Genomic DNA, 27,273 nt, shown 5'->3' with positions numbered 1-27,273 from the left:
ACACAGCAAGAGAGGGAACACAAGCAGGGGGAGTGGGAGAGGGAGAAGCAGGCTTCCCGCCGAGCAAGGAGCCCGATACGGGGCTCGATCCCAGGACCCTGGGATCATGACCTGAGCTGAAGGCAGACGCTTAATGACTGAGCCACCCAGGAGCCCCCTGGCTTTCCCTTTCTTGAGACACATTCAGTATGTAATTCCTCATTCCTCCCTGACCTGGAACGTGTCTTGGACCCAAGACTTAGAAAACTGTGGAATTTTTATGGCACAGCGTGGTGGTCTCTACAGCAAACATTCTAGACGTGTTCCTGGTCACTAACAGAGCAGGAGCCACAGACCATGTGATGCCATCATGCCTCAGCAGGGGAGGTGCCTTACCTCAGGGCAGGACTTTTGGCATAAGGGTCCTTGCCTCTCTGTTGTTGGCCCAGGGGAGAGTACATGAAGCACAGTGTTAACCTCAGAGCGATCTCTCAACAAAATGGGTTTATTCTTACCCTTAAACATTTGAAAGACTGAGAGGCTAGGCTAAGAAGTAATTGGATGCTGTGCATCTTGGCATGTGACATACCTTAGTCCTAGAAAAACAAAAAGAAGAACTCTTTCCCTCTTTTTAAACTTTTACATTTGGGGGGGCGGTTTACTTTCTTTTGATTTATCCATAAACCTCTTTCTCTCCTCATTTCTTTCTTCCCTCATTCATTCCTGCATTTCTATGAGAGTCTCATGGGCGGCTGGTGGCTCACAACTTGAGACTTCCCTCTGCAGCTGGCTCTGGCTGTTATGGTTCTCATTGAACTCCCTGGGGCAATAGAGAGCCCTGTCTCCTGACCTTTTCTCTGTGATTAACTTCTCCTGCTACAGTGGTCTTAGCCATGGAGCCCTTCCTGATGTTTTCCAAGTATGTCTCCTTCCGGTAGACTGAGGAGGCACAAAAGGGCGGACCACTTCAGGCTTTGATGTTGACCTTTCCAGGTTTTCATCCAGGCCTTATCTTTGTAGCTCGTGTGTTCATTTAGGTTGGGTTCGGGGGCTCGGAGCTCTGGAAGGCATCTCCCCCAAGCCCCAAGGTTACCCCGGGAAGCCATAGGGCCCACACTGAGAAGGGCACTGTACCCTGTCCCCTACCCCCCACGCTTCAGCTGCAGCGATAGACCTGTGTCGCATTAGCAAACCATCCCCAGTGCCCGACCCCGTGCACACCCCACTGCCCCACAGTTGGGAGCCCTGTATGCTGGCTCCCAACAGCACACATGGAAGCTGGGCAGTCTGTGCCTCCTCTCCCAATCTAGAATTGCTCCTGTCCTCTCATGGGTCCTCATCCCGGGCTATTGCTCATAAATCAGGGAGGGCCGGGTGGAAACCAGGCACAAAGTTAAATACTTTTTCCCCTAAGAAAACTGTGATTAACTCATGGCTTTTGTACCCCCTTCTGCTTTTCAAGCCGTATTTTCTGCCTCTCACCAGCTGTGACCTTTGTCGAGTCACTTAACCTGTTTGAGCCATAGATGCCTCTGTAAATTATGGAGCTCAGCCTTTCAAGACTGCTGCCACGATGAAATGAGGTCACCGCAGGTCCGCCCCGTAGCACCTTGTGTGTTTCCTTTACCTCAGTGCACACACAGACACTAACACGCTTATTTCATGTCTGCTGTTGGCTGTAAGCTCCGAATAGGCGGGGACCCGCGCTGTTTGCTGTGTCCTCTATCCCCGGCCCTTGGTGATGCCTGACACACAGTAATATTTGTCGGTTGCCTGACCAGCAGATGCAAGACACTGAGCACATAACAGATGTACCATAAGACGTTCATTTTCTCTTTCCCCTCCCCAGTTGCCTTTTTCAAATTCAAGCTCCTGAATGACTAGTTGATTTTTCTCTATGGACACCATGAAGCCTATTATAATCCCGTTTCTCCCTGGAGTGCTCAGAGCCAAATTTGTGGCCCTCGCAGCAGGTGTGCAAGAAACCTCACAGCACACAGCTAGAGCACCAATTTCACCCCGGCTTGCGTTTCTTCCCTTTGCCCTATTTCTTTTCCTGCTCTTGTTACTGTATTAAATTGCTTTAAATCTTACTTAGAACAAAAAATATCCATTCATTTAAGCTAGTAAGGCAAACAGTTTTATTCTATGAAGTATCCACTTGCTGTTTGCTTTTTCAGTTAACAATTGTCAAATAATTGTTGTTGTTGTTTTTTTCTTAAGGTAGCATAATGGTTAAGAGAATATTAAGCAAGAGTAGTATAAGAGACTTTGAAGTAGAAGGATTTGAGCTGGAATCACCATTAACTGTGACCATGGGCAGGTTTCTGGGAATCCTTTTTTTAATCTATAAAATGGATGGTATAAATAGGATTATTTGGGGATTAAATGAGATAAGGTGGCTAAAGCCTGCTGCACAGCCCTTGGTGTCTGGTGCGCACTCAGTATGTAGCAGCCCCGCTGTCGCTGTTCTTCCGTGCTCAGCACGTGGTCGCCTCTGCGAACGGGAGACCGTTCGGCTCTCCTGTGACTGACAGTCTAGGAGAACCATGCACATGTACATGTGCTTTATGCCAAACGGGCAACCCACACAAAAGCCTCTAAAAAGGGAGGTGTTCGCAACCACCGGGGTTACGTGAGAAGTGGCGCTCTGCTCTGATGGGCAGCAGAGGTTCAGTAGGACTTGAAGGAGGAGGGCTTGGGGCCCAGGGACACCGTCTGACGAAGGGCTCAGAGAGAAATTTAGGACAGGAGGATTCCTATGGTGAGGGGAGGCGGGGAGCTGGGTGCCTAGACATGACGTGACGGGGCCTGCGACTTGGCATAGCTGCTGACCAGCCCTCAGCAAGCAGAGTAGGGACGACCTCATCTCCTTTCCCTCCTCCTTCCACCAGCCGCGCAAAGGCTGGGCTTCCGGGAAACAGTCTGCTCGTTTTGTCTCAGCAGAATGGACTTGGGTTCTAGTCTGTTCTGCCATTGACGAGTTGTGTGACCTGCATGACCTTCATTTCTTCATCTGTACAGTGCTGGGAGCAGTCGTACCTGCCTCACACTGTTGTGGTGAGGGTCTGCTGAGAAAATGCCCGTTGAGCCCCTAGCCCGGGGCTGGCTCTTGGCAGGGGTGCAATAGACGGTGGCTGCTGGGCCCGACTCCCTGTGCACACCAGCCAGGATATCGGCCTGTCCGCCATCCATCTGGTCACTCTCGGTGAGACCAGAGCTATGATGCTGAGTGCTCTCTGCCAAGACGTGCTGTGAGGTCTTTGTTGGTGCTTTTTCTCCCACCTCTTGTCTCCTTATTTCAGAGCAGAATCTACAAGGGACAAGCTGTGTTTACACTTTTGTTTCTTTTCCAAAAAAAAAAAGAAAGAAAAGCTCAAATGAAGACGACTTCTTTCAGAGTTTTCTTTTCCTTTAAAAGTAGTGAACTGAGGGGCGCCTGGGTGGCTCAGATGGTTAAGCGTCTGCCTTCGGCTCAGGTCATGATCCCCCGGTTCTGGGATCGAGTCCCGCATCGGGCTCCCTGCTAGGCGGGGAGCCTCCTTCTCCCTCTGCTTCTGCCTCTCTCTCTCTCTCTCTCTCTGACTTTCATGAATAAATAAATAAAACATTTAAAAAAAAAAAAGTAGTGAACTGAGGAAAGACTTACGGGCTCCCCTTGGCCAGTCGGGATATGTGATTAAGGAGGTGCGTGCCTCTGAGAGGTGGACTGGGTACTGCAGCGTGTGAACTGTAATGCTGACTGTGCATTTATATGGGGGAAAGAAAAGCAACACAGTGGACCTTCCAAGTCCCTGGGCAGCTCTTAGCTAATTCCTTACTGGGGTCAAAGAGGTGTTGCTCACCTGGGGTGGGGGCCCTCCCACCTCTCCGCAGGTCATCCCCCGCCCCTCCCCCTTTGTCCTGGGAAGCTGTATTTTATGTATTTGAGCAGCCAGTGTTCTTTTATTTCACCTGACTCTTTTCCCATTAGTAGCCACTCACCTCAGGGGAACATAATTAAGAGGGCTCTAGTTGTCTGGGGAAAGGAATTAAACAAATTGTGAATGTGCAGTAATAATGAACGGGGCTGCAAGACCCTTAATAAGTCTGCAGGAGCCACATTCATGCTGGGAGTGAGCTCGTGCATAGAACTTACCTGTAAGAAAGTTCTCTACGTCGCAGGCCTGAGTTCATAGGATTGGGTGAGTAGCCCCCTTGGTATACCAGCACGTCTTCTGGCTTAAGTACTGAGCGTGTGCTGTGGGACAGCCTGGGCATGGCCATCCGACAGCCCTGGGTTTGAATTACAGCTTCCCTATACTAGCTGTGTGACCTTGGGCAACTTTATTTCACCTTTCTGAGCCTGTTTGCCAGTCTGAAAATGTGGATAATAGCACTACCTTGGAGAGTTATCTTGAGGATTCTGTGTAAATAATGCATAAAAGCAGCTGGGTTATAGTAGCTCAATAAATATTATAATGTTCCTTTTCCCCTTAATAGGATTCATATTAAACATACCTTTCAGGTCGAGGTCATTATATTGTCACTGCCTTGACACCAGCAACAGACGTTCTTTCCTTCGCAGGGAAGAAGGAAGAAAGAGTAGTTTCTGCTCTTCCAGAATGTAACTGATGAAGTCAGATAGTGCAGTAGTTCCCGAGAACGAAGGCCTAATAGAGATCCACGCTGTTCCGCTGTTCAGAGATGCACGATGGCATCCCACAGTTGCGGCCAGCCACAGGGCAGCTGTGACACGGTTGTCGTGGCCTGCCTGTGTGTGAACTTGGTCAGAGCTGTTAATATGACCACCGCTTTAATTATGTGCACTCTTGGTTCCACACATGTTGTGTCTAATTGCCATTTACAATGTCTCCAAAATCGCACTTGGAATCGGCTTTGAGATGCAAAGTCACTGCGAATACTGAAAGGCACCCAGGGCAAAGCACGGTGTTCATTTGCTATTAGTCAAACAGATATTTGCATTGCTGTGTTCTTGAGAAGCAACAAGCAAGTTCTTTGGGGGACCTAATAAAGGACGGTAGCTTCTAGATGAAGTTGGATTATGTCTTGTTACTGAGATACCCTTGGGAAAACACGCACACTGATGACTGAATCAAAATGATGCAGGGTGGTCGGACTCCGAATGTTGAAGGAGTGTTTTAGGAATCGCTTAAACAAACGTATTTTGCTGTATTTTCCTTTTAAGGTGAGTGATCAAGAGTGATAGGTGGTTTTTAAATTTTGTCATTGTAAGTGGTGAGGAAGTAACAAATTACAGTTTACTTGTGGTCTTTTGCATCCTTGGTGGTATATAAAACCAAGAGTAAAGGTTGCCGTCCGAAGAAAGTGTCAAGCAGCCTACTGAGCTCAGCGAATAGAAGGGTGACGAGAGTGTGCTTGGTGTCAGCAGGACATGTGCCTGATGATGCCCAGCAAGCACCTCACACTCATAAGGGAGTCTCGACTGTCCTCACCAGGGCTTTGCCAGGTATCCCTCAGAACCAGGGCAGGAACAAGAAATCATTCTTCGGGTGCTAAGCGAATGGGTCCAGTGGGACCAGCCATGTCAGGGCCTCAGAGAGAACCCATCTGGGCATGAGAAGTTACTGAGCCTACCCTGTGCTACTCCCGTAACAGGCACTTCATGGGTTATCTCCAACCCTTGCAACCGTCCTGGAAGATTTCCAGTGGGGCAGGTCCTGCCCTTTTAGGAAGCACTTTGCCAAAAAATAACAAAAGGTGTAAAAAAAAAAAAAACAAAACAAAACCAATAGCACACACACACACACAGACACACACACACACACACCAGCCCTGCCCTTTTAGGAAGCACTTCGCCAAAAAATAACAAGGTGTAAAAAAAAAAAACCAAACACACACACACACATACACACACACCCCCCCCCCCCCCCCCCCCCACCCACCCCTGCCTCTTGATTTAGTAATTCCATGATTGGGAATTCATGCCCATGAAGTTGTTCATTTTCATTACTGCATGACTTATAGTGAAAAGTCGGAAGCGACTTAATATCTAACTCTGGAAATAGGGTGCAGTAAATTAAGGCATATCCATAGCTGGTGGAATGTTACACAGTCTTTAATCACAAAGATTGTAGTCTAATATGGGAGACGTTAACGTGGCCAATGAGAAAACAATAAAATATGTATGCACTCTATAATTTCGAAGATATAAATATGTTTGTTAATGTGGGCCAATACTGGATAAGAAAAGTGTGAAAATAAAAAGTAGCGTTAAGGTGATGTGATCCCCCTCCCCCAAATTTCTCTTTACAATAAAAAGCCAAAGAAAAGAGGTTTCCAAAGAAAGTGAGTCAGTAGCTACAATAACTTTGAGGTTTACTGAGAATAGAAATTTTCAGAACACACCTAGAATTACCCGGTTACATATTTGCTACATTGAGATGTTAAGGAGACTCTGGGTTTCCTTTTTCCCCCCATTTTCCTCTCCCCACTTGGAATTTGTAATTAGTATCTTTGCAGAGCAAAATGCAGTCAATTCAGGGAAGTATTTGAGGCTTTGTAAGCAAATGATGACAGTGTAAAAGGTATTTGTCTAAATTTGCATTTATACAAAACATGGAGCTGCTGTGATTTCAGAGTAAATGTGCTTTCAATATTTTCTAAATACAGAGCTGTTGCAGCCCTAACAGTACTTGGCTAAGAAATTGCATGTCTATGATAGGCCATAATTACTCTTTGGGAAATTATTGGGCTTAAAAAAAATGCCTACCTAATGATACCTGAAGGGTGAGTCCCACTTTGTCCCATTTTGCATCTGTAGTCACTTCTGCAAGACTCCTTTTCCTCTCTTTCAGAGTATCACTGATTTTAATTGCAGGACAAAAGGGCATGGCATTAAAACCTACATATTTAAAATTCTAGAAAACATTTCTTTTTCGGGTAAGAGCCTTTAGTTATACAGAGACTTTTGCAGTATTTATTTTCACGTCTTTCTCACACTTGTTTGAACGGTCTTTTTCTGTACATTAACTCATTTGCTGGAATTTCAGTTCTGAAATTCTAATTAAAACTCCACATCCTTTGTCATTTGCATGATTAAACGTAGGAGCTGGAAAAGTTGATGAGATTTGGTTAAATATTATGGATCGGAGTTTTTCTCCCTTCTCTGTGTTAGGCTGTGCTTCTGGACAAATTAATAAGTGGCCATTTTTCTGGAATTCTGCACTCTTCCTGCTTCCTTTCATTACATTAGGCAAGGTTCCACTAGATGAGACATTTGCAGTCTTAAGACTTCCTGCCAGGGTTCAGACTTTGTATTTTTGACATTGAAGCTGTCGTGTTCCTGAAGCTACTTAATTAGAAACACATTCATTTCAGTGTACACTGGAAAAAGCTTGGACAGCAGAGCCCGGCACACTGGGAAGTTTGAGCATTTGTTTGGCTGGCAGCTAAACTAATGGTTTACAGTTTAAGCGAAAAAAATATCATAGGGCATTTCCTTGCCCCTAGAAGCGAAGAGAAGCTGAATGTGCACAGCAGATACCTTTTTTTAAAAAAGGAGAGAGGAAGAAGAAGAAAGCAAAGACAAGACAACTCCACTTTCACTGCAGTTGTGTGTATAATTCTTTCTTTGGCTATTATCAAATACAAAAGTCTTCTAGAAGAATAGTTCCCAAACTGTGCTGCTAATATTCAAGTCTGTTTTACAGGCTCCCAAGATATGTTACTGCTGAGATCTGTAGTAAGGAGGACATTTTATATTCTGGGAAAGGATTTTTGCTTGAAGAATTTTATTTGTTGAATGGTGATGAGGGAATTGTGCCCTCTCTTATTTTTAAATGTTTGAGCAATTTTAAAATGCACATCTGACGTTTAAAAACCTTCATTCCCTACCCACTGCTTTCAGGATAAAGCCTAAACTCCTTAGTATTCAAGTGAAAGCACACCTCTGTGTTCTCACTTCTTACCCCTCTGGTTCCCCCCACCCTGTTCCCAAGAAAAGCCATCCTTGCAGATCCGCTTGCAGTCTCCTGGCTGCCCCAGAGGAAAGGTGCCTGGTCACCTTGATCAGAGCCAGGTATCTTTGCTCTAGGCTCACAGAATAACTCTTGCACCTTTCATAGGATGTGTTACATACTGGAGAGACCTGGGGAAAAGGTGCCTGCTCGCTCTCTTCCTCCTACTTCTTGACCTCTCTCCCCTACTGTCCCATTGATGGGAGGTGGGCCCAGGGATTTTAGGTTCAGTGTTATGAAGTCCTCATGGCCCAGAAGAAGAAACTTCAGAGTCCTCCCAGGTTTGCTGCTTCCTTTGTTTTATGGCTTTAGAGGAGGGATTTAAGCTCTCTGGGGCTGTTCTCTCCTCTGTAAAATGGGGATAACGCCTACCTTATGCCATTGTTGTGTGGATTAGGAAAGATGAATTTGAATTTCCTCATACAATGCTTAGCCCATTTATTGGTAAGTAGCATCATAAATGATAATGTGTGTGAGCGCGCGCACACACACACACACACACACACACTCCTGAAACTAAAGGAAATCAGTCCATAATGCCCAGGTTTTAAGAGCTTTGGAGTTGGGTTCTCTACTCCTGCTCAGTCACTGACTTAGGGAACCATCGCCCTCCCTGTGAATGAAGCAGTTGAAAGGGGCTTTGTGAACTGGGGTGTCATTGGATGGCATGTGTGCCCTTGGTGGGGGAAGGCTTGCTCGAAGTTCCTCACGTACTTAGGCCAGTCAGAATGGACAGTTAGATCACATCTCTGGATGGCAGAAGGAAACAGCAAATAAAACAATCATTTTTCGCCGAAACGCATCATGCCTTCCATTCAACCTTGTTAACTGCTTTTTCTGTCGTAATTGTGGCAATAACAGTTTCCTTTTGTGCCAGGAACTGTACTAATCATTTGACGTGTATTCTCTCTTGTTCTGATCATGAGCTGCCAGTTTGATTCCAGTATCCCATTTTAAAGATAAGGCAACTGAGGCTGTGTAGTCACAGAGCTGCTCCTGAGGGATTAACGCCAAGGTCGGTGCTCTTCCCACCACCCATGCTGCTTCTCAGGCTGCCCACATTTTGAAATTCTCCGGAAGTTTCTAGGCTTGGGAACAAAATGTCACATTTAGGATTTTTGTTGTGAAAGGAAATGTAACTGTGCATACGTTTATTAAAACAGTTTTTCTCCAAATAGTGAACCATCTGTAATTTTCTGTCGGAAGCAACAGACATTAAAGCAGCTGTGTGTCTCTGTTTCTCTTCACAGTGCTCCCATGCCCTACCTCATAGGAATCCATTTAAGTTTAATGGAGGTAAGTTGGCGCCTTTCCTCCCCAGATCTCTCTACTTGCAGCTTTGTTTTGCTATGTGGCAGTGGAAAAGACACAGTCTCTGGATTCACAGCTCTGCACATGGGAGCATGTCGAAGCAACACCTCATACGCAGCCCCCTCCCAGGTGCACAGAGCTGAGCGTTCAGCGGAGACCCTTTCCACTGGGCTCTGGTTTCCAGTGTTTTTCCACTTTGCTTGGAGATTGTCAATTTTCATGGGTGAGGGAGTGAGGTTCAAAGAGGCAGGAGGAAGGGGTTCTTTAAGGGTTTGAATGAGGGAAGGGAAATTGCTTGCTTTTCAAAATGATGTTTATTCTAAATCACTGTAACAGTATTATGTTTTCATTGTAGAGCATGTGGTATAAGGAAGTACAAAGAAGAAAGTTAAAATTATCCACGATACCATTATTTCCAGATTCAACTACTGTTAGCATTTCATTATTCTTCCTCCTAGTCTATATTCTGTGAATATATATTTTGTATGAATGTGCATAACTGGTTTTGTGTGTGTGTGTGTGTGTGTATAATTTTATGTCTGTTTCACTTAACATTATGGCATGGGGATGTCTACATGTTTTTGATCTACTCTCAGTAATAATAATTTTTAATTTGTTGCCTGTGAGCCCACTGTTTGGATATACCACAACTTAACCATTTTCCTATTATTGTTGGACACTTAGGTTGTTTATCCTTTTCCGCTATTATAAATAGCATTTCAGTGAACATCTTTATGCATAAGGCTTTATCTGCATTTTGACTTATTTCCTTAGCACAGAACCCCCAAAGTAGAAATGCTTGGTCAAAGCTATGAATCTGGTGCCAGATTGCTTTCTGCATGGCTGTACCAATTAGATAGCAGTTCTTTTAAAGGACTTTTCTGTGCTTTTGTAAGTGCCATTGGTTCGTAGACATGAACCTTAAGCTTTTCCCTCCTCAAGAGAGAGTTTAAATTTGTACTAGAGCAAAACGGGGTGGGAGGTGGGGGCTTGCCTGTTTTGCACAGGAGATACGCTCTCAGAGGGAAAATCTAGAGCCATGTCCGTCTGTGATGATGCTTTGCATGTCTTAAAGGAAGTGCTACTTCTCTTCTTCTGTTCCCTTCATTTCACGTCGACGAGGACCACCTGCTTCTTCACTAACTGTTGCACGCTGTGCTATTGTGCTTACGAAAATGAAACAAGTTGGTTATCGAAAAACCTGTTTGTTTGACATTGAGAATCTTGATCAAAATAGACCACAGAAATCTGCTCAAATTTCTAATTTGACAGGACGGCCATGTGGCTCCTACATTCTGTTAACAGTTCCTCCTTGTCATCACCCAGCCCTGAGCACATACAGTACACAGTTTATGGACTATCTTGGATGGTGTATTTAGATCAGATTGAAGAGATTTCTTCTGTGTTTTACCTTTGTTTGTCAAGTTTAGGGGTGTATTCAAAGCTCCTGTGTGAAAAATTGGAAGCGAATCCTTTCTCGTTGACCTTTCATGCCTGTTCTTGCAGAGTTTGAAACACGAATCTAAAGACCATTTGGTCTATCAGAGTCCACAGCTCTTTCCTGCCCCTCCTCCTGCCTTCCAGACTGTTCCAGCACGGGCTTTTTCAGACTCCTTTTCATGTGTCTTTACCTTCAGCATTGTCCACGTTTCTAGTCTTAGCTTGGTTTTCTTCTCCACATGCCCTCTAGTCTTCTCAAGTAAGGCTTTTTGCTTCAGCTACCAAGGTAATGTCAGTGACTCTCGGCTGTGATTCTAACACTGGCATCCCTTTCTGGGGACTTCAGATGCAAAGTTTCAAGTGCCAGTTGACTGTCCCCTAATGTCCTACAGATGGCTCAAACTCAGACTTCCCCAAACAATGCATTACACGCACGCACGCACGCACGGCCTCCCGGTGCTCCCCATCCCTGTGAGTGGCACCGCTGCCTGAGAAGGCACCAAGGTGGGACATGCGGAGCATGGCTGAGGGCTCCTCTTCTTCAGTTCTTTCTCTCTAAGTAGCCACCGCATCTCTGACTGGACTCTCACCCTGTTCCTTCCTCACTGCCTTCATTGACCTTTTTTCTTTGCTCTCTTGGATTCTTATGAAGCCTTCCTCATTCATTTGATAAGCAAAATGCAGGCCTCCGTGTTCCAGACATTTGCTAGGCTGTGGAGGGATGAAGATGGAGATGAAATTCAGAGCACAGTCCCGACATCTGGAGGAGAGCCTTCCGCCTGGTCCCTGTACCTCTACGGCCCACCTCTCTGCCCTCCCCACATCTGCTCAGTCTCCGCCGCTGTCGTGCCTCATGTCCCCTCACTGTCCCTTGCTAGCCAGTGCTCTCAGTGATCCCTAAACACACACGCCCCCCCCAACACCCCCGTGGCTAAGCCTGCCGTTCTCCAGTTCTTCCCAAAAGTCCCCCAGTTGTCATCTTTCACTTCCTGTACCTCTTGCTCTGGATGATAGCTGTCTGCTTCTCTGTCCTCTCTGTCATCCCTAGGAGTATGAGTTCTTTGAGAACAAAGACTGTGCTTCGTTCTTGTGGTGTCCTCAGCACTCAGCAGGACGCCGAGCAGGTGCTTTCTGAAAAGGACTGAGTGCCTGCTTGGAAAACTGGAATTCGGAACACATTTAGAGCCTCCAATAGGCATCACAATTTCCAGGGAACCCAGCACTATAATTTTACTTAAAGATGGAGTAAATTTTTGACTTTTTATATGATTATAAGGCATTTTTTAAAAGGCCTTTGGTAGTAAAACATGCAGTGCAAAATATACATAAATTTTGAAGCTAAAATTTGAGACAGTTTTGCGTTTAGGTAAATGGGTGCAAGTCTACTCTCCTCAGCCTTTGAAGGGCTTTAAGTGAGAAGGTTCAGGAAGCACCAGTCAAGATAAATCTTAGACCTGTTTGAACTTGGGGAGGGGTTTGCCATGCTGAACTCCTGTGTGGTCAGCACTAAAACAGAAATAGTTGTCGCCCCATTCTTGAGGCCAGCCAAGCCACTTTCCAGACAAAGTCGTCTTTCCTGGGTGTGTTGGGCAGCCATGAACTACCCAATCATGGGATTGGGTCTATCTCCTCGTGTGGGTTTCAGCTCAGACTCCAAGTGCTCTAGTCATTCCTTTTGATTGGGTTTATCTGGTTCTATTATACCCTTCAAGGGAGAGAAATGCTTTCCTGAGATTTCTTCCAGGAACTATGGGCTGTAATGCTCGGGGAGGAGCTCGTACCTGGGGCCAAAGGAAAGCTCTTTAAGGAGGGAGCTCGGGAAGGCCCATCTCATCTCGCACACTAGTTTTCTTACTGGCAATTCAGCAAAAAGCTTATTTTTGACTGTCTTGTTATTTTTTCTTGAAAGCTATAGGCACCTTATTATGCCTTTGCATATGTGCCAGAATTTTTTAAACTTCAAATGAATGTGGCAGATGTTCATAAAAGTTTAGAAAAAGCTACCATAGGAAGACTTTTTAACCATTTTTATGACACTCAAATTTGTTGCACAAAAGGAAATATAAATTATAACCTAGTGTTCTCATTTGAAAAAAGTTATTTTGGGGAAAGACCTCATTCTGGTCTTCCTGCTCTACCAGGATGCCCTTGCTGTGTGTTAAATGGTAACCTCGTCCCCTTAAAGAGTCCTCCTTCCTTCTAAAGTGACAAGTTTATAGTTGATCGTGATTCTTACCCCTCCTTCTGCCTTTTTATATTCTTTCTCTCATTTAAGCAAACATTAATTTGAGGCTAGTGGTAAGTTAGCAGGATAGCCAAGGCTATTGGCATAGACCTAGTTTCTTCTTGGAGAGAATGATCTTGTTAGCTGGCAGCTAGGAAGTACCGAAACGTGGCCAGATTACACAGTGGCTGTTTCCTTTCATTCTTTCAACCTCAGTTCAGTTCAGGAGACGTTTCTGCCGCCCCTCTTCTGCGCCATGGCTGGTAGCAGGTGCCAGGTCACATCTGGTCGATGGTGCTTCTCCTGTTTGATAAATGAAGACTGTCCTTTCCAAGCTTCACAAACAATGCTTTGTGGCCAGGCCTCAGAGCGACATGAGGGATGGATGCAGGATATCATGTATGTATCAGTCCTGGTGGCAGAATGCTCAGGGAGGAGGCAGGGAAGTGTAGTGGTGAGAACGTGGGCTCTGGGTGCTGGCTCCCCTCCTTCCTGCTTATGCGATCTTGGGAACCGTAATTGACCTCTTAACCTCTGTTGTCTTATGTATCAAGTGAGGGCAATGGCCATCTCTCCCTTAAAGGACTGTTGGGGGATCCAGTGAGGTCATGCTTATTGGGTGCCTCGCACAGTGCCTGGCACATAGAGTTCAACAGAGATCAACAACCATTGCTGTTTTTATTTCCTCAGTGGCCTTAAAGCCATTTACATTGATAAGCTGATGGCTTTGAATTCTGTTTCAGAGACACTTAGGTTACCAGGCTCATCATCCTCATCACCTGGGGGAAGGAGAATGTCAACAAAACTGGTTTGTGCTCGCCCTGTTGTCTCCTGGTTTGCAGTGCCAGAGACTATGTCAGGGATGGGAGCAGCACTTTTGTAGAATTTGAACGTACTGTCAGTCCCCTGCTGGACCGCTCCCCTGCTGTAGGAATTTCGGGCATGATACTTTGTCTCTCTGTATCTTAATTTCTTCATTTGGAATAGTCGTTAGTATCCATCTTTTAGGATTGTGGTAAGGATTAAATAAGGGAGTCCTGTATGTGCCCAGCATGTCCCAGGGCCTGGCCTGTGTTAGGATGCAGTCTACATCCCCTTCTACAGGAATGTTTCGAGATCCTTCTGCGTACCCAGGCATTGCATCATGCGAGGAGTTCTGTATGAAATGGTGAATGTCACATAATCCCTGCCTTCACAGGGTTTTGTCTGGAGCAGATGCAGACAGGTGGAAAGTAAGTGCAGTGAATTTGGGATGCCATGGGTCTGGTAGGGCAGACACCATATCTAGCCTTGAGGGGCGTGCTTCCGAGAGGAAGGGACTACCTAAACTGAAACCAGGGAAACTGGGAACGGCATCGGCAAAGACTTAAAATGAACACGATGGAGTTTTCCAGAAAGTATGAGTAGTTCAGTATCGGACAGGAGCACAGAGCTGAAGGGAGAGAGGAGAGCTGAGGTAGGCAGGCAAGGGCCAGGCCATCCAGGGCCTTGTAAGCCTTGTTAAAGAGTTTGAACTTTATAGGGCAATGGAGAGCCATTGAAGTGTGTAAATAGGGGAAGGACATGGTCAGGCCTTCTCCTTCTGGGCCATTAGAAACACAGTCCTTCCATATAAAATGCTTGGAAACTGCTTAACCATGTTAATAAAGTAAATTGATATTTATAAAGATCAAGGTAATTCTTTAGTAAATTACACACCACGACCATATATATAAAATTCAGATGTGTTAGCATCCCAACCCAAGCTTCCGATTGGCCCCTTGCTACCACGCACGGCAGAGGTGTTTGTGCCGATGACTTTCTTCAGGGGTTTAAGCACCACTTTTACTAGATTTTGTCTTTTCCTCCCTGTTTCCGAGTACTTTTTTATGAATTAGATATTCTTTCTACAGCCCAGTTTGAGGACATAAATTTAGATTGTATACTAAGTGATAGTTCAGGCGGTAAGAACAGGGGGAGTGAGACCCAGAAACCAGGCTCACAGGCCCCTAGCCACCTCTCCCATCACACTGCAATGTCAGGAGGCATGTGATAGGTACATGAGGGCACAAGGCCAAGGTCACAGCGTTCCTCTCTCTTTCTCTCCGTCCTTTACCTGGGGAGGCTTGGCGGGAGCGTCTAGGAGCCTGATTTTGCAGATGCACCAGATGCTTGGCACAGCACTGGGCCACCACATCCAGGGACCAAGTTAGAGCTCTTTTTGGTCTGTGGGAGCCAGAGGCAGCATTTGCATCTGCAGTGGGGCTCCTGGTGTAACTGGCGGGCTCCCACACAAAAATCACAGCATTTACTTATTTACAGAAAAGAAAAATAACCTTTCTTTTTTTCCTATGCATCTCAAAGAATCCGAATTTCTGTCAAATGAGTTGGCACAATTTTAACTCATTTTTTCTTTTCATTTTTCCCTCGGCATAGAAAGTCTTTAATCCTTTGTTCGCCTTTTTTTTATATATACATAAATTAATTTTTACACCGTTTCATAGTGAGTGGAGAAGAGTGTTTCCTGTTTACCATTGTGCCATTTTGCTTCTTCACAGGCCTCCACAGGTAGACGGTAATAAGATATAGTTCACACTTGTTGATGCTGAGATAGATGCAAAACTCTGAGCCATGATTATATTCAGATGTAAGTGGTGGCTTATATATGTATCCGCACAGGAATTGAGAAATTCCTTGTGAGATTTATTTGTTAGTGCTAAATAATCCTATTCTTGCTTTATAAGAAGGTGATACTTGCATGAAAAACTCCACCTGGCAGTTTTAGTCACAGGCTCACGGGGAGAGCTTTGGCAAGAAGGGGAAGGGGTTGGGACATCTTCTGAATCCTTGCTCAGCACAAGACACCGTGCCAAGTACTTTACCCGTTTTCACTTTCGAGCATTCCTCCGGATCTCCCTGCCAGGCAGGGGGTATCCATATTTGCCAATGGGGAAGCTGAGGCTCAGGGAAAGTAATTTCTATCCAGTCCCTCCGCTACGGTGGGTTTGTGAGGACCCAGAGCCTCTGCTCTGTGCACCTCTCCTTGGGCTGTGTGGATCATGCCTGGCCCTGTCCCTGTGCTGGGCAGAGGCCCCAGCTTTGCATGAGCTTTTCCTTCTCGGGGCAGCCCCCATGCCATGCACTGGGGATTGTGGTGAGGGGATGGGAGAGACGCATCTGGCAGCCTCACATGCCTCCAGAGAAGAGATCTGAGTACACTTGTATCTGGGGCCGGGTTACTTAGCCTCTCCACGACTTCATTCTCTCCACAGTAAAATTAAGTTTATATTACCTGTCTCAAGGAGTTGTGAGATTTTAGTTGATAAAGTGGATGTGAAGAGCTTTTTAAAAACACTATATCAAGCATTATTCTTTGCAGTGAGGCGTGAAGTTTAGATCACTTGCTGGCACTTGCTTTATCATATAAAGAAAAAAGTAGTTGGACAGTAACTTGGTTTTGCAGGAATTTCCTCAGCATACTATTTGTTATCATGCAGAACATCACATGTGAGTCTCTGTCACATGCGCAGCATTCAGAGTGACAGTTCGGCAGCTCTGTTCAACTTAGGGCCTGAAGGAGCTCCTGCATTTCGCCTGTTGGGTTTCCCCTGGAAGCGCTCTCCTCTTCCCGTGGCATCTACTTTTAAAATGAGTGTGATTCTTAAATGTCACTTATCCTAATGTTGGAATTAGTTAATATAAAACAATTTAAAGCTCTAGTAGTAATTTATGTAATCAAAGGGAACAAGTACTTCTGGCTGATTTAAGTATCTCTTGCAGTCAGTACATTTTCAGTCTAATTTGTTGTGACTGAAATGTTCTCTTGTGAGATGAGATAAGCCTCTGTTATAGATTAGAAAAACTGAGTAATTTATGAGGGAGAATCCCAGTAGAAAATGTGAAACCATCATTGATGCTCTTGTTTGCCAATTTTCCTATCATCACTTAGCCAGTCATTATATGTAAGTTCCGCTTAGCAATGTGAAAATTGACTTCAAAGAAAATTTAGTTTATACACTGTTACTAAGAGAAGCTTGAACTAATCAAAATCCTGTCAGATTAAGAAAAGGAGCGGCACGTGGGGAGGCTGTGTAGCAGAGTGGAAAGGACTCCTGGGCTCTACAGTTAGGTGCCCTGGATTCAAGTTGTAGCCCAAGCTAACGTCTAGTGCAAGTCAAGGTAACTTTAAACAAGCTCCTTTGTTGAACCAAGAGGTCAGTCTTTTTCTGGGGCGGGGGGCGGGTATTATTACTGCATCACGTAGTTAGACTACTCTGTACAAAGAATTATTGTGTTGTCTTCTTAAGAGATGCCTGTTCAAGGGGCGCCTGGGTGGCTCAGTCGATTAAGCGTCTGACTCCTGATTTTGGTTTCATGGTCTCGGGGGCCTGGGATCGAGCTCCGCGCTCAGCAGGGAGTCTGCTTGAGGATTCTCTCTCTCTCTCTCTCTCTCCCTCTGCCCCTCCCTGCCCCCTGCTCACATGCTCTCACTCTCTCTCTAAAATAAATAAATAAATCCATTTTTTAAAAAGAGAGAGATGCCTATTGGAAATACTTAATGATATCAACCACTGAATGAAGGTCTACCAGTATACATGGCCCTTGAGCCATATCATTTCTAATTGTCACTCTGTGAGGGGAGTGTGGATTTTGCAGAGAGGATTTTATGGTTTCTCTTTGAGCCTCAGACACCTTGCTTTTAAATGGGTAGATTCCCCACTTCATAGGAGTTTTTAATGAGGAGTAAATGAGGGAATTGGTACCTGACACATGGTAGGTGCCAAATAAATGGAAGCGACTATACATATGTCAGTATTATATAGTTAAAAGGCATCTACCTAAGATTGACTTTCCCCTCTTTCTCAGCCTCCTTTTGTATTTTTTAGTGAGTGACTTTTTCTAAATTGACATTAACTCAAAGGCACTTTTAACCGAGCACAGCCACATGGGACTGGTGACTTCTTTTCATAAAGTCCTGGCAAGTGATTAGGGGCGGGGCCGTTGTGGGAGCCCAGAGACCAGCGTGTGATGATTGAAGAGCCGTACCCTTGGCCTAGGCAGATCCTACTTGGAATCCGGGCACATGTGGTTTTGTTTAACACCATGCTCCGCAGACTCATGGTCCGGGTTTGTGACCATCAGACATTTGTTGTTGATAGGTGAGGTCACCACAGTAGGGGTGTTTGTCAACCAAATTAAACTTCCTCTTAATGACCTAAAATAATTGATTCGGAAGGCCTTTAAATGGGCCACAGCAATGTGTAAGCAGGCTGAAATCTGGTATTTTCTGCACAGATTATTGCGTGTTATTGTTTTGCTTCTTGGGGGGAAGATATGGATGGACCATGGGCTTTTAGGGCAGGCAGTGAGCTGAAGTTTGAATCCCAGCCCCACCATTTGTCTGCGTGGGATGTGGGCTAGTCCCCGAACTCCTGTGCATGCGTGCCTTACCATCTGTGAAATGGGGCACCTGCCTTAAAACGATGACAGTTAGAAATAATGTGACTAAAATTCCACGCACATTAGTTGACCCTCACTCAGTGATAGAGATTATTGTTAATAAAGTATTTCCAGTGGGCGTCTCTGAAGAAGATAGCTTAGTAATAATTTTGTACAAAGTGGTCAAACTCTGATGTAGTAACGTACCTTTTTTTTTCCCCTGCTAAACTGATTTCTCCATAAACTGCTTTCTGTACTAAACTTAAACGCCCATAGAGAAAAGTGTGACTAAAATTGGAGTCTGTAAACCTCTCTTTACATATTGTTTGATTCTCAGCTGATTTCAAAATGAATTTAAAGTTGAGTATTTAAGATCTATGCCATGTAGGCTACAAGAGAAGTGAGTTTTTTATTTGCCTTTGGATTCAGACATTAATGACCTGAGCTTTGGCCTTTGCAGGTAGAGTGGGGCCACCATATTATGTTTGTTAGAAATAAAGGCATGGCTCAGGGCTTTTCCTAAGTTTGATCAACAGTGGCACTAAAGTTTGCTTTTGTGTTTGGAAGTTATCAGTATCCCACAGAGTGGTTTATGTGTCCTGCCTAAAATCCTTCCCTTCATAAACCCAAATATCTGACAAAAATCTAAGAGCTGCAGGCTGGGGCTGCCTAGGGTTCTGGACATGTCTTTAACCAAATATAATATATGTTAAACCTTGGCATCAATTGTTTTGAATGATTTACTGGTAATAAATTTATATCCTGCCTCTTCAGCATTTTATTGCATATATTTTGTACTGACCGAATGGGTTAAATTATGAAGCTTGATAAGTACATATGCACATTACCCATCCCTAGCTTTAAAAGAAAAAAAAGAGGAAGAAAAAGATAGCTATGAGTTTGGAAGTCATCCCAATTTTTAAAAATAAGAGAATTTGGACATTTTGGCATATGGGGCTTTTTAAATGAAATTTCATGGAACTGAAAACAGTCAATTTTAGGTTTCCAAAAATTGTTTTGATTTTCATTGGTATAAATTTGCTGCACATGGTTTTAGGGAAGTTCTGAGAGATGCATTTGGGACTTCGGGGTTGATTTTTTTTTTTTTCCTGAGATTTGTGATTTATTTTTAAAAGGTGATTTTTTTTTTCCCCCAACTCAAAGTATAAATCGGAGGAGACAGAGTTCCATTTCTAGGACAGCTTTTTTGTAATGACATCGTTAAACATTGCCAAACAACTGGATTTGGGGGCTGAATTATTGAGCATCATTTCGGCACCATTTGGACAGTACACGGCAGACGCCTCTTCGCCCATCTCGGAGTTAGAATCTCGGGGCCAAGTGATTTGGGCCGTTCCATTAGCAGCAGCTGCTGGTGATAAGCACTGTGAGAGTCACCTGTGTAGGGTCAGGCTTATTGCACATCAAGGTTCAGCAGTGTCGGAAGAGAGGGAAGATGCCCAGGAGGGGGCTCCAGGCCACCTGCTGTGTGAGGATCAAAGGGTTGAAAGGTCAGAGGGCGCAGCTCCCTTAACCATATCTGTCTGTGCAATAGCTATTTCAGATTGTAAATCTTGGCGATTTCATTAAGTCCTCCTGGCTGCTACTGGGGCATTGAAATAATAAAATTTTATATCTGTTGCCTTTCCTGCCTCTGGCAGCCAGGCTGATACATTCTCTGCAAAATGGGGCGTCTTTATGAAAACCTTTCCTGGAATGATCAGAGCAGCCCTAATGAAGCTCCGAGTTGGGAAGTTGGGGTTCGCAGAACCTCATCCTCTGGGATAGTTTAAAAAAAAAAAAATGCACACAAACCATTTAGCAGCCTTTGTGATTTATGTAACACCTCTTTTCTGAAAAGCAGGTCACCAAAATATTACATATTGCTAAATGCTTCATCTTACACATAGGAGGAAAGGTGTGTTTTCTTGGTGCGGCTGCTTTATTAAATAGCCCGTCCTGATGACGCCAGGGCCCATTCTCTTGGGCTGCCCCAAGCCACTGGACAGATATTACTTCCCACTCGGCAGGCCTTTTGGGTGTTTTTAGAGTCATGTCTCCTGAATATGATTTTCCAAACACTTTTCCTAGATCTTAAAGTTGTTATGGACCTTTAGGGCTCCTTGGCTCTTGGGCAAGACAAATCACAGTAATGGCTGCCCCTTTACTGCCCATATGTTTAAGACCCCCTGTAGTTTGTTTGAAAAGTTAAGAGATTTTCACAGTGAAGGTGCCATTTCTGAAATTTAAAGTGTTCCTTTTCACCGGGAGATAAGTTCACTCTGATTAAGTCCGTAATTCTCACTAAGCCATGTTTATGGGGGCAATAAACAATGTTTCAGCGTGCTTGTTAAATTGGGTTTCCAACCTCTCCACTCTTTAAAAATTGACATTTCAAATAAAAGGCAGGTGGAGATGGGAGTCCGGGTTTTCTGTGCCTAGTGATGAATGAATGATGGCAAGTTGGCAGTTGTGTGGGAAAAATGAGGCCCTATTTTATGGAGGGTGACCCCAAACCATTTTGGGACTAGGGAATCGACATCCCCTTCTACCGCCAGTGAAACTCTTAAATTCAAGTTTCACCGTTTCAAATTGGATGGATACTGTTTCTGAAATCCTGCCAGCCACATTACACACACACATTATTTAATTTTCACAACAAGCCTGCGCTCCAGTCGTGGTGGCCCTGTTTTACAGATGATGAAAGTTGGGCACGGGGAGGTTAAGTAACTTGTCCAGAGTCACATAGCTAATAATTACAGGACCAGAATTCAGACCGAGTTATTTCATTGTGTGAAGTGTTTTAGTGTATTCAGAAGAAAAATATGGTACTGGTCCAGGTTTAGGGTCTGTTTGCTGTTCTGTGTCTAGCCATTGATACGCCTATCCAGAGGTTACAAAATAAATCTGTGACCTAGTCACTGTCCTTAATATTCGCTAAGCTGGGAAAGTAGAGGGGCTGCACAGGCAGGACAGGGAGACCACCAGGCTTCGGGGTCGGGCAGTCCCAAGCTCAGGTCCTAGCTCTGTTATTACACAGGGACCTCGTGCAAGCACTTCAGTCTTCTCTTCTGTAAAATGGGATTAATAATGCCTGTTCTGTGAGGGTGCTTTGAGGATCAGATGAAATAATGTATTTTAAAATATTGGTATTTAAAAACCCTGCAGTACTTTATAGATAACAGTAGTGTTATTACAACATCAGTAAAGATAGTAAGGTTAAAACGGTTATTTTAAAGGAAAAGTGACAGAGATACATGAAACAGTTGGAAACATAACTAAACAAGCTTTTTTTTTTTTGTGGGCCCAGTCATATATGGTCCACTGTGCTTGGCGCCTGGGACTTCGAGAAGGCAACTCGCTGTGGGGCAGGAGTAATCAGGAAGGTTTTATAGAAGAACACGGCCTTGTGGGATGGAGGTAATCGTGGTGACCTAGGCCTGGGCCATCTTCATATCTCACCAAGTGCTCCAGTGCTTCATCTCTCCTTTGTGCTTTACCACAGACCTTCCTCATCTTCTTGTTTGTCACACATGAGGAAGCAGAGTCTCCAGCATGGGGAGCGTGCCTCAGTTTGAGGCAAAACACCACCAGCACAAGGGCGGACTCAGATAGCGAGCTGCCAGGAGAGCTGGCAGAATGAGGCTCTCGAGGAGGCCGTATAGTTGGCCCTGTAGCTGGCCCTCCAGGAAACACAGGCCCTACTTAAGCTTTCATCTTCTTGACAGTCCTGAAGGTGTCGCTTCTCACAGAGAAGGCAGCTGACACCCAAGAAGGTAGAGTGCCTTGGCTGTAGCTACGTGGCCTAGTGCGTGAAAGAGCCAGGACACCAGCCTTGGGACTTTCTGACCTTGAGCCCTGGATCGTCCAGTGGAGGGAGTTGAGCAAGTTCCGTGTAAATGGAGATGTTCTCTTCCACCATACATTCCTGTGCCTTTTCTTAGGCCCGTTGGTTAGAGTTTACCCCACTGCTCCCTATCCATGCCCTCCCTGTAAGGAGGCTGAACAAGGGCTTCTTCAGTTCAGAGATCACGTTTCATTATCTGGCTGGCTGTCGTTACAACCTAGCTTAAAGTTGGTGTGAGTGACCGGCTGACACATGACTGACTGAATGGGTGAATGAATGAAGGAATGTCCAATAGATGGACGGTCGGGAAAGGAAAAATAGCCCATTGGAGAAATAACTCTGTGCTGACCTGGGTTGAAAATCCCTGGACTTGTTAATGAGAGTCAGTGCTTATTACCTTGTGAGGAGTGGATTTGGCCTGACCTGTGAGGGGCTTGCACCACTTTCCTCCCTTGTCAAGCTTCTGTTTCTGTTTAAAGCACACTGGGAAATTCCAGCGGTGTTTTCAGGGGTCCTCTGAACTGTCGGGCTTAGATTTTTAATTTTGCGGAGCAGGAAGGAGCAAATCAGTGACTCCTGGCTCCAAAGAAAAACCACTACGTTTATCAACTGCTTGGCAGCTTGGTGACCTTTGGGGCCTGAGGAAGGGAAATAAAATGTCACTCTTCCCTCTGCGTGTATCCAAGATTTCAGGAGGGAATAGAGTTTAGAATACCTGAAGATTTGCCTTTCCTCTTCTTGTCCTTTCCACTTTTCCTCTTATTTCTCTTTCCTTTCTTCCTAGGAGGCCACCAGCTCCCATGCTGTTCTTTGTTATGTGCTCATATATATGCGCATGCATTTGAGCACATTTTATATGTGCCGTATAGTGGAAAGAACATTGGCACGTGGAACCCAGATTCAAATCCTTTCTCTGACAGACACCGATTGTAAGAACACGGGCAGACTATTTAATCTCTTTAGCCTCAGTTTCTTCATCCGTCAAATGGGTGTGATGTCCTGTAGAAAACCCTCTCCCCTGGGAATTTTAATGGGGTCTGGGCCAACCATCAAGCTACTGAAGGGCTTCATTCTTTTGGTATGTGTTTAACAAACATCTGTTAAATTACGGTTGCTCAATATATTTGTTGATTGAAACAACGTGTCAGAACAATTAATAAGATGCATTGGGTGATTGGGTCTTGGTGTTCAACTGGCTTCAGTGTGTAGCTCCACCGTTTCTAAGCCAGAGGACTTTGGACAAGCTGTTTTACCTCCCTGATCTTCAATTTCCTTCTCTCCGCAGGAGTGTCTTGGGGATTACATTATATGGTACTTGTAAAGGGTTGGGTGTGGGAGGAACACACAGGCTAATAGCCATCACGTTGTTGTTGTAAGAGTCCGTAAGATGATGGATGCAGAGCATGTACCCCCGTCCCTGGCCCTTGCGGTGGCTTGGCTTGTCAGGAGTAGAATTAGCCTAAGAGGGGACTGCATGAACCCAGCAGCAGTCGTTTAGCATAAAATTTGGATTAACATACTATGAAGATGTAAGAGCCATATCCTCCATCTTTCAAAATTAAAGCAGCTGCTGAGAAGTCAGACTTAAGGGAGACCTAATGTCTGGAGCCGTATCAATTTGCCTCTCTCACAGAGGGACAGAGACTAGATTTACTTTGAGCCGAAGAAAAGCATTTTGTGGGTGTGATAATGCTCTGATTTGGGAACATGCTACGTCCTCTTGAAACAAGGTGTCCTTGCTGGAAGTTGGTCTGGACCTGTCCCCTTTCCTTGATCATCTAGTTGCTGGTCTCAAAGGTGCTGCCTCAGCCACGGGAGAGGAGACTAGGCTTCCAGGCCTCAGGGGTCACTCCAGCAGGGAGAAGGCCTGCTTGTGGTCAAGGCCAGTGCCCTGGGCAGATGGGAGGGAACATGGCCACGTAGGTGCCAAGTAAATATTTCTACTTTTTTTTCTCATTACGTACTCTTTTCACAACACTATGTAGTAAGTGGTGATGGCCCCATTATATAGACGAGGAAACTGAGGTTCAACTAGATTTAAATAACTTGCCCTGGGTCCTATGAGTAAGAATTAAAGAAGATGAAACCCAAAGCCCAGTCCATCTGACTCACGCTCCTTCTACTTGGTCCCGCTGCTCCCCCAAACCTAGCTGACACAGGACTGCAAGGGTCTCTCAGAAGGTACCCAGGTAATGTTGCTGTTTTGATCTTCACTGGAGAGGCAACAGGACAGATTGAAGAAATAACATGTACCCTGGAGGTGTCTGCCTTTGCAGGTAGATTTTCTGACAGTGAAATACATTCCCGAGTGAATCCTTTTTATCAAAATAATTACTCTTACATTGTTTTTCATAATAATAGTAATAAATTCCCAGTGTTTATTATATAGCAAACGTTGTCCTAAGTACTTATACATATTTTAACTCGTTTAATCACCGTAACAATCCAGTGAAGTCCATGCTCTTTACTGTTTGTATACCTACTGTTGAAGTATGAGATTTCTAGGGTGAAGTGCACTCATCTTAAGTGCACAGCAAGATTAGTCATCCATGTGACCACCACCAGATCAAGAAACAAAATATTAACAGTCCCCCAGAACCCCCTCTTGTGTCTGCTTGTAATCATTCGCCCTCTGACCTAAAGAAAACCATTATCCCAGGGGTCAGTACTGTTTTAATCTCATCGAACAGATGAGGAAACTGAGGCACGGGGAGGTTAAAGGGTTTGCACAAGGCAGCACATTTGTAACTGGCAGAGTTGGGAATTCAGACTTGGGCAGTCTGGCTCCAGAGAATGTGCTCCTATGCCTGAGACATAGCTGGGAAAAGAACACTAGATTGCTGGTGGTTTCAGTTTTAATAGCACAAAATCATCATAGTGGAGTCCTAACAGCTTCTACCTTTGGTCTGAAAATCAGTTTAAATTCTTACAGTCTTGGAACTGCAATCCATTTTAGTGGCATAACTTTCAAGTTGCAAGGATAGAAACTCACTTCCCTTTATTGCTCACTTACTGCAATCAGGTACTGTGTTAAATTCTTTCCACACATTCTGTCACTTAACCCTCACAACACAGGTGTGCAGTAGGTAGTGTTATCCCCATTTTATAGATAAGAAAACTGAGGCTCAGAAGTAAAGAGCTTGCTGGAGGTTACACAGTCACAGAGGCAAGGCTTGAATCTGGCTGTCTCATTCCAGAGCTCACAGTTTTAACCACCGTGTTAACTCCTATCTTACTTTCTGTGTCAACTGTGAATTAATTCTACACTAATTAATCATGATAATTTCACGTGATTATTATCATTGCCATCATTATTCTTATTCCCATTACACTTCCTTGAGCAAACTCTATTTTGCTTACTTTGGGCTTCCGTTGTCCATTTGGGCTTACACTGACATCTGCTTCCAGGCCTGCCTCCCAACAGAGTGGAGCCAGCCACGATATCCCATTCATTCTCTGGTTAATAAGCATTTGCCCCATGTCAGGCACCGTGCTGGGCACTGGAGAGGGAGAGACAAATATGCCCCAGCTCTGCCCTGATGATGGTACTTCTGGAAGGACAAGAGAAAAGATGTACTGCATGCTGGCTCATTTACTCCATGCACGCTGCTTCACTGACCCCTATCCTAGGTAGGGAGCCGAATGCTCAGCTGAGGAAGCCAATGTGGAGCTGGGCCTCTGCTCCTCAAGGTCTAGGACCAGCTTTCAGCTTTCCTCCACATCTAGCTCCCAGCCTCCTCAGCCAGGGGAGCATCACATGCTTCTGACTGCTGTTTGAATCCCCTAGATTACACTGCCAGTGCAAACCCTTGCTCTTCACCTTATGGGCTGGTTCTGAGTCCTACATTTTGTCACTAGCTGCCCAGTCCCCTCCCTGGACAGGCAGGATCACTCCCATGGAGGGGGGGGGGGTATTGGTGTGGTTTGAACTAGTGTCCCTGTTTTATATGTTAGGGGAGGAAACCCATTGTTTTCATACGACCAGTTTTAGAAAGTAAGGCTCAATAAAGTCTTGGTTTACAGGGGAAACACCAAAGGTAGAGTGATTCTCAAATAGACTCCACTTTTGTGTAGGGAAGTATATCAGGGGCATCTCTAGGGGCATTGGATTTTTATATTTATCCTAAGAAGGCATGAGCAGAAAAGCAAAGTTAAAAAAAAAAAAAAAATCCTGGGCTAGATAAAAGAAAGGAAAGAAGCAGGGAGCCAAACTCAGTTGCCAATCGAATGTACCAGGGACAAATTACCTTGTCATGTAGCATCCATTCACCATTCATGCGTTGTTAATTTTTTACCATCTATTGTGATTTTATTCCATGTTCTGGACATAGTACTAATGTGTTTATCAACTTCATTGGGATACAATTTATGTACAAACCATCCATTTAAAGCATACAATTTAATGAATTGTGATCATTTCATACATTCATGAAACCGCCACCACAATATATAGAATATTCCCACCACCCTCAAAGGATTGTTCTTTTTAATTTAACAAAATAAAGCTCACTTATCTTGAGCTTCTCATGTGCCAGGCACCACTGTACTACTTTAAAAATATTAACCCATTTAATCCTCATCACAAGCCTGTGAAGGAGGGACTGTTGTCATCCCCAGAGTATAGAGGACAACACTGGGGCACAGAGATGGAATGAAATGCCCAAGTTTGCACAGCTGGTGAGTGTTATAACTCACGGACTGGCTCCAGATCCTGTGCTCTTCACCTCTCACCTCTGCTGCCTCTCATTCATTCATTCATTCATTCAGGAGTTGCCTACTGTGGGCCAGGTGTTGGGATAGGAACTGACAGTACAGAGATAGGTCTTTTTACCCCCAAGAAACCCACAGACTAGGGGAGGAACCGAATACCTCTATAAATAACTCTAGGTTGGCGTGTTATTCTGGTTGTGGGAATGACCTCAAGGGAGCACAGGGAAAGGCAAACTTGAGACCCTCTGAAGTGAGGTTGGCCAGGCTCAGCCGAGTTCTTAGGAACTATTGAAGGAAAGGGGACAGACTGACAAGAGAGCCACTGTTTGCTGAATGCCTGTTAAGGTGTCCTGGGAATCGGGCTG

General features: G+C 44.8%; 1 protein-coding gene across 4 annotated transcripts in view; it reads left to right on the top strand.

The window, feature by feature from the left end:
* DENND1A (DENN domain containing 1A) overlaps positions 1–27,273 on the top strand; it is a 498,746-nt gene that overhangs the window by 288,337 nt on the left and 183,136 nt on the right. For all 4 annotated transcript variants that reach the window (XM_032418251.1, XM_032418250.1, XM_032418252.1 and 1 more), the window contains one exon: positions 9,209–9,254. In XM_032418251.1, coding sequence (XP_032274142.1) covers positions 9,209–9,254 — 46 coding nt within the window. The remainder of the gene's footprint in view (positions 1–9,208; positions 9,255–27,273) is intronic.

The sequence above is a fragment of the Phoca vitulina genome, unplaced genomic scaffold (assembly GCF_004348235.1).
Source record: "Phoca vitulina isolate PV1807 unplaced genomic scaffold, GSC_HSeal_1.0 scaffold21, whole genome shotgun sequence".
NCBI lineage: Eukaryota > Metazoa > Chordata > Mammalia > Carnivora > Phocidae > Phoca > Phoca vitulina.
Note: the sequence above shows the minus strand (reverse complement) of the source record. Positions and strands in the feature narration are given on the sequence as shown.